At 48.1% G+C, this 14,951-nt stretch overlaps 1 protein-coding gene across 1 annotated transcript in view; it reads right to left on the bottom strand.

The window, feature by feature from the left end:
- Positions 1 to 4,254: 4,254 nt before the first annotated feature.
- GATB (glutamyl-tRNA amidotransferase subunit B) overlaps positions 4,255 to 14,951 on the bottom strand; it is a 74,737-nt gene continuing 64,040 nt past the window's right edge. Inside the window, 4 exon segments of the mRNA XM_032632822.1 lie at positions 4,255 to 6,506; positions 7,855 to 7,989; positions 14,480 to 14,526; positions 14,529 to 14,557. Coding sequence (XP_032488713.1) covers positions 6,378 to 6,506; positions 7,855 to 7,989; positions 14,480 to 14,526; positions 14,529 to 14,557 — 340 coding nt within the window. The 3' untranslated portion in view covers positions 4,255 to 6,377.

Here is a 14,951-nt window from a genome sequence, read left to right as displayed (position 1 = left end):
ACACACGGTTTGGAAGGAAATTGGAAGCCCCGGGTCTCTGTTCTTTCTGTGGGCATCTTGCTGAGCCCCGGGGGTGGTCACAGGGCTGGTGGTGGTGCCTCAGGAGCACTGGTTTGGTTTTAATCAATCAGGCCCTAGTATAGGAAGGGCGTGGAGGAGAGACGCACATCTGAGACGCTGCAGAGCCGAGGATGCCTTTTGTGTTTCAGGGATTTTGAAGCGAGTGAGCCAATCCTGGAATGAAGCCTCAGGAGCTCTGGCCGGGGCTGGGTGGCTCTCAGGAGTCCTGCTTCGCGGTGCTTGCAAGTCTAGGCAAGGAACCAAAGATTGTGATTCGCTGTACATTTCTGACTTCAAACTTGTCTGTCTTGAAAGATGGTTTGCCCGGCTGCGGTGCAGCAGCCAGAATGTGCGAGGCCCAGCGGACTGGCCTGCTCTTGGCTTCCCGACATCCACTTGCACTTGCATAAGTGTCTCTACTGGAAAAGTCAGTGGCTCAGAGATGGAGAGAGAGGAACAGAAGATGAGTTTCAGCTGTAATGTATTATCCTCCAACTTTGCTTTGCACAAGTATGTATCTTCCAGTTTGGACTCACCAGGTATATAGGAAGCTAAAGTCACGTCTGAGAGCCGTATTCTTCAGCTTTCTGGTCTGATTTCCACATCTCTCCATTATCTGGTGATGGTGTCGATTCTTCTCCTTGAGTCCATGTTGCACTATTATAGAAAACCACAGTCCCCTTTGTGGAAGGCATCATCTGGGAAAGAGTATTTTTTTAAGTAGGTACTTATAAAAAAAAGTAGATTTGCTTTAAAGGAGGACAGAGATGACCGGTGTGGGGTGAGAGGCAGGAAAATTAACTAACTCCCATGGTGGGGTGCTGGTAGCAAACCCACATGACAACCCAACCTATTTGGAGGTGGACGCTGGTTCAGGTTTCTGAAACCACTGCAGCCCTCCACCAGAGTACTGAGTCCAGCGTTTCTCAAAATGAAGTCAGAAAATGGGCCTGGAAATATATTCTAGGGAACTGGTGAACCCATGCAGTTGAGGGGAACAGCCAGGTGGGTTAGGTTAAGGATGGTTTGGGGGTGGTGTGGACATGCGAGAGGGAACACAGCAGAAACCGGAAGCTAAAATAGGAGAAGAACAAATCCTGGGGGGTTTGGAGGAATGAACATTGATCTAGGCAGATAGGAAGATACTGAACAGCAGGGGTGGCGATGGGAATTCCTTGATGGGAAATATCTCGGTAATGAAATAGAATGTTCTAGTCATAAAGTAATAGGTGACACCCTTAGAAATCTCTTTTGCGATGAGTTTGGGGAAGGATTTTGAACGATACTTGGCATGCTTTAAAATGTGCCAGTGTGTGGATGCCTTTGCACGCGACAGGCCCCCAGGACTCAGTGGACACGGGCTTTGGTGCAGCCCCTGAGCTTGGCGTCGCTGTGTCGAGCCTGGTGGCCCCGGGCAGCGGAGGTGAGTCACGGGTTCCTGGAGCATCACATCCTTCACCTTGATTCATAACTCAGAGTCTGACGTAAAGTTCTAGGTGGAGTGGATTTTGTGCTTCAAAATATAGGAGAGCACTGGGATACTTAAAACTGATTTTTGGAAGTGGCCAAATGTTTAAAAACGTTTGTTTTTAAAATTTTAAAGCGATTCCAGGTCGAGTTTAGCCTAAAATACAGTTTTATGGAGTGAATTACAGATTCCCAGACATGAAATGGGAATGCTGGAGTAACCAATCAGAGATGTGGTTTTATTAGTAGGTACTTCCTTTCCTTCCCCGGTATTTAGAGGAATTGTGAAATGGTCCCCATTTGACTTAGTAAAATACTTTGACGAGCTGGGGTTGGAATCGATGCCTCTGTCACGTGTAGGGAGGGCGCATTCACTTCTTCCGCGGGTCCTCAGGGGTACCTTTTCCTCATCAAGTGGCTTTTACTTAGGTCTGATGCAGTTGTTGATTTTCAGTCCATTAAGACATCCTGGCTCCAGGGTGTTGTCAGGAGAGCACCCTCTTACGAGCAGAATCTAGAGACAGGATACGTGACTGTTCAGGTTACCTGTTCATTTTGGGCAGCCCATGGTACTCGGGGTTGAAAGTCGTTTTTGATGTCTCAGAATCAGCCTGGTTGCCAGGGTCAGTGTGGGTGGGTTTCCAGCTGTGTTCAGAGGTTTGGGGTTGTGGGTAGGCTGCCCGTTCTGAACGTGGGTCAGTGTGCCTGGGCTGCTCTCCTTGGGAAGTGCGGCCCCGGCGGGGGTGGGACGTGTCACCGGTGTGACGGTGAATGTCTGCAGTGCACACCCAGCTCTCAGGCAGGGATGGGTCAATGTAATTGCTAACTACCAGCCGTGTATTTACTGAAATGGCTGGCACCCTTGGCCATTTTTATGAAACACTTTATTGCGGGACAGCTATTACTGCATGTGCTACTTTAAGTCACTGGCCAGGCCGGGGTAATTTGTGGCTCACCTTGTGTCCCAACAAGCCTTGAGGTATTAGCTCTTCCTGAACAGCAGCCCTCTGTAGCTGAGGCCACAATGCTTTAAGTCGTTAAGAAGATATTCTCGGCCCCTTCTCGCTTCAGCCATCAGACTGTAAATCACATAACACTCGTTCTCCATCAGATAACAGCTTAAGACAGAACACTGTCAAAACCAGTTTATACTCCATTTCTTAAATCACATCACGGAGGAAACATTTTAAGAAAATGGAGTTGACTTTTTTTTTCCTTTTTGAATGATCGTCATAAACCTAACGCTTTAGAAAGAGCTCTCAAAAGACTAAGAATTGTTTTCGGGATAATTTTGCCTCAGTAAATCCTCTCTATGTTCAGGCGTTTATTAGGCCATTACTTGTTTTGGAGGACAGATCATCCTGGCAGCTCATTAACTGGATAAACGGGGGCTTCAGTGAAAGATTTTCGTTGAGGCTTTGTAGGGACCAGAGGGACAGGGGCAAAGTTCTTTGGCCTCTGCACTTGGAATCCTAAGACAGGGGCCGATTTTAGCTGGGAGTGCCCCTCCCTGTCATCATTGTGAATTTTGTTCCTGTCACCCACACAAGGAACAAGGTCGCCAGGAGGGTCTGCCCGCATGTGTTCCATACATATTTCAGGCATCTTTGGGGAGCCTTAGATTTACTGTGTGCTTTCCGAACCTGACAAGGTATGCATTTCATGGAGCTGAGGCTGCAGAAGTCTGTGCTTCTTAGGGCAGCAGCTGACGTTTTACTGGGACAGGTCTAGAAAAGGCCCACCTATAACGAGGTACCATTTTGCCCTGCAGATATTTTAAAAGAGATTATTTGGTGTTGACAATATTACTTAAATGATTTTTGCTAAGACTTCTGACGAAGGGAGACAACAAGAGAGGATTTCAATCAGCGCTTTCCATCCCACCATCGAGGGTCCGCTCTGTTCACAAATAATCCACACATGCAGTTTGTCTAAAATCTGAAGAGGCGTGGCAGCCATTTCCATGCTGCTTTTGGTGGTGGGTAAAATAACATGGCCTTTCATATAGATCTAGTGGTTTTTTTCAAATAGTCCTATGTGGAATCCTTGAAATGATGTGGCTAAATTCAACAGACATGAAAAATACAATATGGATTGTGGGTCCTGGCCGTAAGCTATATATCGAACTAACCAACCAACGCAAAGCTCTAGGAGAGTGTTTACTTGAAAACAATTCATAGCCTTCTTCCAGATTAGCCATAATTACCAAAAAGAAGGGAGGGAGGGAGCTCAGCTAAAAACACCCTTAACCTGGTATAAATAATGACAAGTTTTTTTCCCTGGGTTGTCTACATCTTAGAAGATGGGGACAGAAGTTCACCTTGATGCATAAGCCTGGACAGAGTCAAGAAGCTCCTTCCTAGACCCAGAGTTTAAAAGCCTAGTGGATGGCAGCACCCACCCCTCATACAGAGGGACTCCCACAAAAGGTGGTCCATTAATTATGCTTTATAAACTTAATGAACTTTTGCTAAAAACGGATCCTGTGCCAGGTAGCATGCCGAGTGCTGCGGCTGCCACCCCTCCCCTCCCCCCAGAACCAGCCGATCAACCAACCTCTTCCTCAAGCCACAGGGCACCCGGAGGAGCCAGTCTTCCAGCACGTTGCCCTCCCAGCCTCCAGGTGTGCGGGCTCCAGTGACAGATGGCACTGGCTTCACCTGTGGTGCCAACTCATACATTTCAATGAGATTTCCCCCTGAATAGCAAACAGAGAACCAGACTAAATTCACAATCATGCAAAAATGTATTTAAAATTGTATTTCACTGAAGCCCAGTTACAAGTAGAGCCATACTTTGTGAATTTCTTAGGGCGTTAGATAAACATATATTTTGAATATCTAGTCAGGTTCCAGGTAAGATATCTGAGCTGTGCTTTGATATGTTTTTTTCTTTCTATGAGCAGTTACAACAACACAATCTCATTTTTAGGATTTCAGAAGTGGGCCTTCAAGACAACAAGCAATTGTCAGAGCTGGATGACAGTTAGCATTGTAAAGATCAAGTGCTTTTTTGTGTGTTGAGGTAACTGGTTTATAACATTATATTTTGACTTCTCCATACACTACAGTGTATTCACCATCAAAGGCTGAGTTTCTGTCTGCCACCCCACATAGTTGACCCCCTTTACCCATTTAGCCCTCCCTCTACCCCTGACCCCAGCAATGGCATTTTTCTCCTGAAATGATCAGTCCATAAGATGGTTTACATATGACATGATATTGTTGGTAAATGGCCTTCATCTGGCTGTCCCCGCCCCTTCCAGACCCCACTTAAGTAAGCCCTTGATTTAAAATGGTCTGGAAAGATCGTCCAGTGCTTTCTGTAAGGGTTGATGACCAAGAAGCCAGACCTCTGGTGAAAATGGAGTTTGTAAAACAAAACTGAATCTTATCATTTCTTACAAAATCATGATCCCGCCAGATTCCAGACTCAGGAGCCACGGGGTGGGGGGGTGGGAACTGGCTCTGCCTTTCTCTCTCGAAAAGAGGTTTGATGAAAATGTTTTACTGTCAGGCCCAGGAGTTTTCAGTACTGCAACAGCATGCGTGAGGGGACGCGGCTTCCTGGGTGATGTAACGTACCGTATTCTCTTAACACTTCTAAGTCGCTCATTTTTAAAAAAGTTAGTTTTTTAAAAAACCTTACCTCTTCATGCTTGTCTGAAATAAGCCAGATGACTGGTCCCTGCTTTTCTGGCTGGGAAGAGGGGCAGTCCTCTCTTTACTCCTAGTTAGGGAAGTCCTGGGCGATCATCTGCAACCAGGAACCATGAGCTGCTAAGTTGGTGACTCTTCTCCGGGTCCCCAGCTACCACTGGAGCACCGTTCATGACGGAAATGTTTGTACTCTTCTTAGTACAAGAGAGAATTCAGTGTAAAATCAGGGCCTCCAATGATTTTCTTTTATGTCACAGTTTATTTGACATGTGCTTTTAAAAAACAGCACTTGCAAAACTGGTCTTCAGTGTTGTGAGTCAGAGGTAACAAAGGCGTGCAGTGAACAAAGGGGTGCCCCAGTGCGACAGAGAAATAGTATTATTGCCACGAGAACAGGGGTGAGGGCAACGCAGCCTCCATGGACTACTGTCAACTGTACCACAGTTACCATTAAAGGTCAAGATTTTAATTTACTAGCTTACCATCTTATTCTTTCCAGGCAAAACAAATCAGTTTAATGTTACAGCTTTTTTTTCGCCTTTTAAAACTTTTCGGTCTGAGGGTGGCGAGGGGGGTTTGTCCACTGCACAATCTTCGACGTGTAAGTTAATTTTTTATGTGATGTTTCAGTATAAATTTTATTCATTAAATTTATTTGAAAACTTCTGTTGTCTTTTTTTACCAAAAAAATAAATAAATCATTTATTCTCAGACCTCTGCCTTCTGGGATCCCTGGGCATTGAATGGGCAACATCACTTTTACTCAGTGGATGGGAGAATACATTCCTGGTACTAAGACTAATGAGAGTGCCGCAAACAAAATACTGCATCCAGATCACGGCCTCTCTTCATCATTGCTGACCCCCAGCACCTGGAACAACGCCCGGCCCTTAACACGTGCTTAAAAATATTTGTTGAGGGACCTGCGGAATGAAACGTTTTCCTAGGGTGGTGACAGTATCTGAAACAGCCTGTGGCACTGAGCTCGGCGTCACCGCGCACTAGGACGTGCTGTTTCTCACCGCTGCTGCACCTCCCCCGGAAGCGTGTGATGTCGATGAAGCAACGGCGCCAGGCCTGGTCTGCGTGGAGGTTGCACCTCAAGGCGCAGGTCGGGCGGGGCGTCTGGCTGGGGCCTAGGACGTCAGCGCACAGGCTCCAGCCCGGCCGTGGCAGGGGGACCCGAACCCGTCACAACGACAGCTGCCTCTCCAGCACCTCCTTTATCACCGTCGGATCTGCTCGGCCGAGAGTCGCTCTTCGGACCAACCCGATCAGTTTGTTTATGGCCCTGGGGTTTCCCTTCTTTACATCCGTGACCTTTAAAGACAAATTATTTTAGAGAAGAAAACAGAGGCTCTCGCCTAAAAATCTTAAATCAAGTTTACGTTTATGGAAACTTAAATTCAGTTTCTTTTTTCTGTATTAGATATAGAGTGAGAAAAGGAAAAAGGGGAGGCGGTGACCTTCGGAGGAGGTTTCTGGGCTCCTGGCAAAGGAGGTGTCTGCTACCCCGCCTCCTGATTCGAAGGGAGTGAGGACTGTGACGTGTCACAGCTGAGGAGCCGGTGCACAGGACCCGGGTGCCGGATCGTGAAGCCCCCTGACCCTCTGGGGGCTCAGCGGGCTCTCCTCCCCCGACTCCCTGCCAAGAAGCTCGTTTGCTAGAAGACAAAGCCACGAGATGGCAACGCTCCCCGAGCATCTGGGTGGAGGAGTGCCTGGCTGGCAGGCTGGAAGGGCCGGGGCAGGGGGCGCTGAGTGCCTGTCAAACAGCCACCGCGTCAGGGCCACCCGCCCGACCTCCTGCTTCTGATTGGCAACAGTGTCTGCGAGTATCTGCGCAGTGCTGCATTCTGAGTCTGAAACTAAAAGTGTGTCTTTATCAGTCACTCCAGATGAGGCTGGAAGATGGAGATTGCCGAGACCCTGCACAAGCTCATTTTCCTTATCGAGAGCTCTTTACAGAGCTGTTAGTGTCCCCGCAAGCTGATGGGCAGGTGGTATCATTCTGAAAGCAATTTTGTTCCCCACTGAAAACTCTCTCTGGACAGTATGATTAGACTTGGGGAGGGAGGGATGCGCCTCATTTTAGCTCTTCTATTGTGTTCTACGCTCAGAACACAGAATGACTTGATTTCCAGCTATGTTCCTGTCAAGGATTTTCTCCGTAATTTACAAATAATTTTCCCTTCTGCCTTTCTTCCCAGCTCTCAAAGGCACGGAACTGAAGTGTTTCCCTGTCTCTGCCCCTGTGCAGTGCTGCCTGCTGCTTCCTGATAGAGAGGTCCTCTTACAAAGCAGAGCTCGGCAACCTGGGGAGAGGGCCGCAGGCCCGGGAGGTCGAAACTTGCTAACACCCCCTTCAACCGAAACTCCATGAGATCAAGCTCCAGGGGGGGATTTTCCTTCTAGGAAAAGCTGTATTTTTCCAATAGTCACCTAATTTCATCTCTTGATTCTAGCTTAAAACTGACAAAAATAACTGGGGGATTATTGATGAAACCGGGCCAACCATTATGAGGAAGCACCGCTGGGCTGTAAGGGGGAGAAGCAGAGGGGCTCCTGGCTGAGTCCTCAGGCGGCCCTGGCCCTGGGCCTCCGCCGGCGACCCCCTGCCCACCTGCCGCTGCGCGTGAAGACCCCCTTCCCCCGAGGGGCTAAGTACCACTTGAGGATGTGCCTCCAGCGTGGAGCGGCAGAGCTGCTCCAGCGCCTCTGCATCCTGCATCAGTTCAAGCTTCTTTTCTGCAACGATCTGTGCTGGGGTCTTGCCCTTACTCCTCCACAGTTCCTGAAACACCTGTGGGCAGAGAGGGGCGGGGTCAGCTCTTCTGCCAGCTCCACTTGCTGGGGTGGAAGAGCAGTCAGTGGATTCCCAGCTGCATGCAGACACACCCGGGGCCTCCCCGCGCTGAACTGTGCCCTCAGAACAGAGCCCGAGACCCTGCCGGTGGAGACGCTGGCGGAGACGGGTCGTCCCCACTCGCCGACTCCAAGGGCACAGCAGGGAGGGCGGGGAGTGTGAGAAGATGATCACTCACAGGGCCCCTGCTGACGGGAGTGCCACAGAATGAATTAATTGCGGTGACATGTTGGTGAAGGATGGGGCCACACGGGCTGCAAAAGGGAACCACTGCACTTAGAGGGGGTCATGAAAACTTGGCCTCTGCTGGGAAACGGGAGTTTTTTCAGGGAGGGGGAGAGGGAGGGGCCCATAACGAAGATACAGAATGGAAAATAACGAAAAACATAAATCACAATCCTTGGGGCCCAAGGCTTACCACATCCATCCCCACAGGGGGATGTGGCTCCGAACCTGGCTCGGATAATTAGCAGTTGACGGCGTGGGTATTTTTCTACTTAAAAAGATAACCAATTCCCAAACTTAATAAAGTTGGAAAAAGAGGAAGACATTTGTAAAGAAGGGGTGTCCCAGGGCAGTTTTCCACAGTGTCTGTTTCTCTAGTGTGAGCTGGAAGGGGAGGGGATCCCATTAGCCTCCATCTCAGCCAGCAGTCAGCACTGAGCACTTTCCAGCCAGGAGCCCCTCTGCCCAGAGCAGTGTGCCTTCAGCTTGGCTGTCGGGCGCCCACGGTGACTGTGGCCCAGAGGCGTCTCTGGGGCATCCTTCCGAAAGCGCACCTACAGGGCACACTCTGGCGATCACCACACAGCCCTGGCTGCGTACGCAGACCTGTCCCCGCTCTTAGAAAAATACTGAACATAAGTGCCTCCAACTCAATTCTTCAAACGTGTATTCAGCTGACAATGAGAAAGGCATTGAGGAGAGCGGGGCACACAGCGGGTAAGAACCTCCCCTGCTCTCAGCGGACGTACTGATGGCGTGCCCACAGCACAGGAACCGGAGAACAGACAATCTGTGATGCGGATAAGACTCAGCGTCTGAAGAGCTTCTCTGCCCCCTTTCCCTGATAGATTTATTTCTCTTGAAGACTTACAATTTTAAAACACTGTTCCTAATTATAAAATTTAATATGTGTTCACTGTAGAAAATAAGGAAGGAAATACAGAAAAGACAAAGAGAAATCTTACCCAATTCCCATCCCCTCAAGATGACCAATGTTAGTATTCTAGTATTTTCCCTTCCATGGTTTTCTTTCTGTTTTGTAACGTAATTGTGATCACAGCACATATACAATTTGTAACCTGCTTCTGTTTCACTGATTACAGAAGTACCTTCTTGTATTAACAAAATCCAATATCCATCATGATTTACTTAAACGACCCCTACTAGTAGATTCTGACCAGTGTTTATTTTGTTCATCTGCAGAGTCTCCTAAAAAAGTTTCTAGTTGAAAACGTCCAACATTCAGGAAGAGAGAATGGAGATCTCAAGAGAGATCAGATCCCTAGCTGTAACAGAAATCACCTGCAAGAGTGATTTATGAGAATCTACGCAGCAACGCTTTACAGGAAAGCCCGGCGGGTGTGGATGCTGCTTGCAGCCCAGGCCTGGGAGGAGCTGAATGCCTGGCGGTCACAGGCCCCTGCAGCCACTGTGGCTGAAAGTGCAGAGCTGAGCTGAGCTGGCCGCCCAGGGGTCAGCCTTTGCCTGGCACCCAGTACAGCTGGGACCCGACAGGCCCAAACACTGGTTGGATCTGCTTGGGCCAAAATAACAAGAATAAAGGCAAATGAGGCAGTCAGGGACCAAGGCCAAACCACACCTTTCAGAAGGAAAAGCAGGACAATGCTGGGACGATGCTTTTACATGCAGAGAAGCTGGCTGCTCCCTGAGAGAGTGGGGAGGGGTACCAAGGAGTGACCTAGGGAAGCACACCTCAGCAGCCTCCAGAGCAAATGCCCAGTGGCTGCAGGCTTCTCCCACTCCCAGAGTTAGAACACATCAGCTTACTCACTTCCCAAGTTAGCACCCCTGGGCTGACACAGTGGATTCCAGAATCCAATCCTCTGCTTGTTCCTATTTAAGGCACAGATTGTGCCCTCCTGGCTGTAGCCCAGCAGGGCGGGAGCCACTCAACGGGGCCCGGCCGCCTCCAGGCCAGATTCTGCGGCCTCCCCTAGCCTCCTGGCTGCAGACATCGTGGCTCTGTGCTTGCCAACCTCGTGCTGTGGCATAAATCCTCAGCTTTTGTCTGTGTTTAATCACCACCCTGGGAAGTGCTATCGAAGTGCAATTGTTTCTGGCCAGGCGTGCGCCTCCCAGGCCTGCTGCTCACCCGAGACAGACCACATCACAAGGGGGTCCTGGTGCAGGGCCGGTCATCTGGGTTAATAAATGGCCACCAGGGTAGGGAGTACTGCAAGCTGGGAACCCCCGATCACACCCCGACCACCGAAGCCAGCTCTGACACATGGGGTGGAAGCTCAGGCTTCAGTTCCTGGTGACTGAGCACACACCCTCCTAACTACTACCCAACCATTTCTCTAGCTAAAGCTATTTTTAAAGAATCTGGAGGGAAGGACAAAAGGAGAGCACACAGGCTCCTGGCCTGTCCCTGCCTCTTTGGGGCTTCCAGGGTCAGAGGGTGGCGGAAAGACCTGTTCCAGGGAGAGGGCAGGGAGGGAGCGGTGACAGACAGAGAGGGGGCTCCTCTGGGCAAAGGCAAGTATCGTGAAAGGTCATTCTTCTAGAAAGGCACAGACGTCAATCTAGGCCCTTAAGAGAAGCAGGGCACAGGAAAACGTGCAAAGAAATGACGCACTAAAACGGAGAAAAAGACATCAAATCATTCGTAAGTTTTACTGCACGACGTAACATTTTCTATATTAAAAGGTTTTTGGTGATTTCTGTTTAAAGTAGACCCCAAAGTAGACAGGAGGAAATTGCTTAAATGGCACACTCACATGGTAAAATTCGACTTCCATCTCTGTGGAATCCCTGTCCAGCCTGGTCCCACAGGAAGCACTAGAGGGACAATCCCTGGGAGACGGTGGACCGTCTGCACCTACTCCAGGCTCGCACAGAGGAGACACGTAGGTGTCTGGGGTGATTTCCCCCGGGGCCTGGCTGGCCAGCAGTCTGGACGGCGCCCGGGGCCTCCGAGTCCCCAGAGGCTCAGGACCCTGGCATGCTAGCTGCAGGGGTGTTGTGATTCTGCAGGTGGGAGTCTAGTGTGCCCTGTCCTTGGCGAGGGGAGGAGACGGGGGCTACTTCATTAGACGGAACCGGATCCTGTGAGAGGAGCCCGGGTGCTTTTGTCTACAGTTACCAGGAGTTTGCTCATGGTGATAAATAATCTTTGAGTTTCTGTTTCTGAAAGACAGGGCCGCCTCATGGCAGCAACCTCTTAACTCCCCTGGGGCCCAGGGAGCTGAGGGGATGAGGTTTGTAAACCTCAGAAGCACTGTTGGGACACCTGGGGGGAAGGTGCAGTGAAATGTGTCAGGGATGAAAATAATGGACAGTCATGGAAAGGAGAGCCGGATGGCAAGAGGTGGATTAATAATAAATTAGACGTAAAGTGGGAGAGTCTTTGGAGTTCAGAACGTTCTCAGGGCAGGATGACTCTTTCTGCGTATCTGTCATCCTTAGGAGTCATTTTCTCAGTCAACTTTCTTTCTCATCTCCTGGTTATTCAGTCACTAGTAGAACCTCTTCCAGTTCTGTCAGAGGAAACACCAGTAACCAATGGAACCAGAGTCGTTTCTGCCTCACAGGGTTTCTAAAACCTAAGGCCTATTTGGATTCCTCTGTCAAATTCAGTAAAAAATAATTATAACACATTTATGTGTTACATTTTACAGTAGACTCTAAAAATAAAAAAGACACTCAATGTAATTAGTCATCAGGGAAATGCAAATCAATCCACCATGAGCTACTACTTTACACCTACTAGGATGACTATAATCAAAAAGCAGGACAATTACAAGGGCTGGCGGGGATGTGGAGAAACTGGAACCCTCACACACGGCTGACGGGACTGTAAAATGGTGCAGCCCATTTGGAAAACAGTCCGGCAGGTCCTCAAAATGTTAAACATACAACTACCACATGACCCAGAGATTCCATTCCTATAGGTACAGCCCCAAGAAATTTGAAAACATATGCGCCAACAAAACCCTGTACATATATGTTCACAGCAGCAGCATTCATAAGAGCCAAAAACAGGAAACAACACAAGTGTCCACTTACTGATGGATGGTAGACAAAATGTGGTTCTACCCACACGATGGGATACTCTTTAGCCATAAAAAGGCATGAAGTACTGACACAACATAGATGGACTTTGAAAACATGACACTAGGTGAAAGAAGCCAGACACAAAAGGCTACATATCGTATGAGTCCATTTATCTTAAATGTCCAGACTAGGCCAATCCATAGAGACAGATAGTAGATTAGCAGTTGCCTAGGGTAAAAGGGGTTAATGGGGCGAAACTGCTAATTGGATGCAGGGTTATGTTTTTGCGGTGATGAAAATGTTCTGGAATTAGATAGTGGTGATGGTTATAACCTTGTGACTATACTAAAAACCAATCAACTGTAGGCTTCTTAAAAAATAAAACTAAAAAACAGTACACTAAAACCTCTTATTTTCAAAAGCCTTATTTTTCTAACCTCCTGTCTGCCCAGCCCACAATCCACCCTGCTAACTGTATGTGTGCACAGGAAGCTGCCTGGGATGATGCTCACCCAATTTTTTTTTTTTTAATTTTTAAAATTTTTTGGCCACGCCGTGCAGCATGTGGAATCTTAGTTCCCCGAGCAGGGGTTGAACCCAGACCCCCTGCAATGGAAGCGCGGAGTCTTAACCACTGGACGTCCAGGGAAGTCCCGTTCACCCAGTATTAATGGTAGTTATTTCAAGGTGGTAGAACTGGAAAATCTTTATATTTTTCAGCATTACTTAAGTTGTTACAATGAACAAATACCATTTTTTTTTCCACCAGAAAATCAGTGATTTTTAAAAAAAACAGAACAAGGTAGAAAAATTAAAAAGCAAATCCCCTAAGGCAATGGTGTATAAGGGAGATGCCCTCATGGGACACACAATCAGACTTTTATTTTGGTTCTTACAGAAGCCAGGATTCACCCCACCTCCTTTAAACACGCTAGAAGCCAACAGAATCCAAAAATGTCTCTATCTCTATCTGAATCCAGCTGTCAGCATCCCCGGCAGTCCTAGTCTCTCCCCTCTGAACCTAACATATTATCTGCACTAGGTTTTCTTTGCTGGGGCAGGAGGAGTAGGAAGGGGAAGGTTTTTTTCCTCTTTGGTTTGAAATGCAACAATTCATTTGCTCTTACGTGTATATACAGTTTCTTTCTGCCCTCCGGCCATCTAATCATTCTGCTACTGCTGAGCACTCTCATAAACATTTGTATTCCTCTGACATCCAGGCAACCAAAACCCTTTCCTAAATGTGGAGCAGTCCCTATACTTGACAGCCTCACTTGGTGGTGGGTAAACAGAGCCTTTATTAGTTCCTATCCCCAGTTTCACAGCACAGAGCTGGGTGTATGCTCCATGGTGCCTCGTAATTAGCCAAAAGCAGCCGCTTTTCCAAAGCCTCACTATGTAACCTGCCACGACTGAGGACATGTATAAATATTAAATGCCAAAGGCACCATTAAAATAACATTAAGTTACCGGCTGAAGAACTGACAGCTGTGATATCTCAAGTCGAGATCAGGCAGCCGCCTTGGTGTTCTTTATCTTTCTGGGTGCTTATTTGTAAGAGTTTTCTGAGTTCCAGGGACCTTGCGCCCACCTGAGACTGTCAGGTGGGGCTGGAGATGAGGCGGAAGGCCGCCTTTGATGAGGATGCTATTTGTCTGGGTTTTCACACACTGGGCCTGTGTGTTAAATTTGATCTACTAAGTGGGAGGCAGTCTGTCTGGCCTCACCCTTCTTGCTGGAAGACTGACTTTCAGGGGCAACCACGTGACAAGACAAACGAGCCCCTGGTACTGGGTGGGAGGCTGCAGAGGACAGGAGAGGGAGGACAAGGGCCAGGGAGCAGTGTCGGCCACACAGGGCACGGGGGAAGCGCACAGGCCAAAGCCCCCAGGAGCTTCAGGGCCCACCTTTCACATAAACAAATGTTTGGGAAACATTCCGGGCAAAGCCAAACAACTACGCCGTCTGGTTAGCAAAGATGAGAAGCAAATTACCTGCGTCATACATAGTACTGGCTTTATTTCATTTGCTAAATAAAATGTTTCTACCTCTCAGTATAAAAATAGCCCTTAGAAGCATTTAAAACTTCAAAGATGAAATGCACTTAGTGATGGCATTTGAATTTCACATAAAACATGTACGGGGCTGGCAGGGTGGTCGGACCCTTTGGGAGGTGGGGACATACCTGTTTAGCTGCGGATGAAGAGATGGCTTTCCTGTCCAGCAGGTCAGCAGCTCAGCCAGGGCAGAGGGTGTGACAGGACTAGCAGCCCCAAAAGGAGAGAAGAAACATGTACATTTCACTCTGTCGGTGTATGCATTCATGGTTATTTAAAATCAAAGCACGTGATTTTGTAGGTTTGAATAATCAAATCCACACCCAGGAATAAAAGTAACAGGCCAGTTAGGCTCTATGTTATTTAGTTATTTTGTACTTTAGGATAGAACACATTTTTGTGACCTGTGTTGTTTTTCTTTATTTTACTACCCAACAATAACCGCAGTTTGGCAGAAGTTGTAGTGACAGACAACTGCTCAGTTTAATTAGTCAAAAAAAGGAGGTGGCTGCAGAATTCATGAACCATGACGAGAAGAGAAAAAAACCAAAACCCAGTAATTAAATATTTTCGATTGAAAGATCAGCCTAAAAATTACTT

This window comes from Phocoena sinus, chromosome 5 (genome assembly GCF_008692025.1).
Source record: "Phocoena sinus isolate mPhoSin1 chromosome 5, mPhoSin1.pri, whole genome shotgun sequence".
Taxonomy (NCBI): Eukaryota; Metazoa; Chordata; class Mammalia; order Artiodactyla; family Phocoenidae; genus Phocoena; species Phocoena sinus.
The sequence above is the reverse complement of the archived record's forward strand: the minus strand, read 5'-3'. Positions and strand labels throughout refer to the sequence as shown.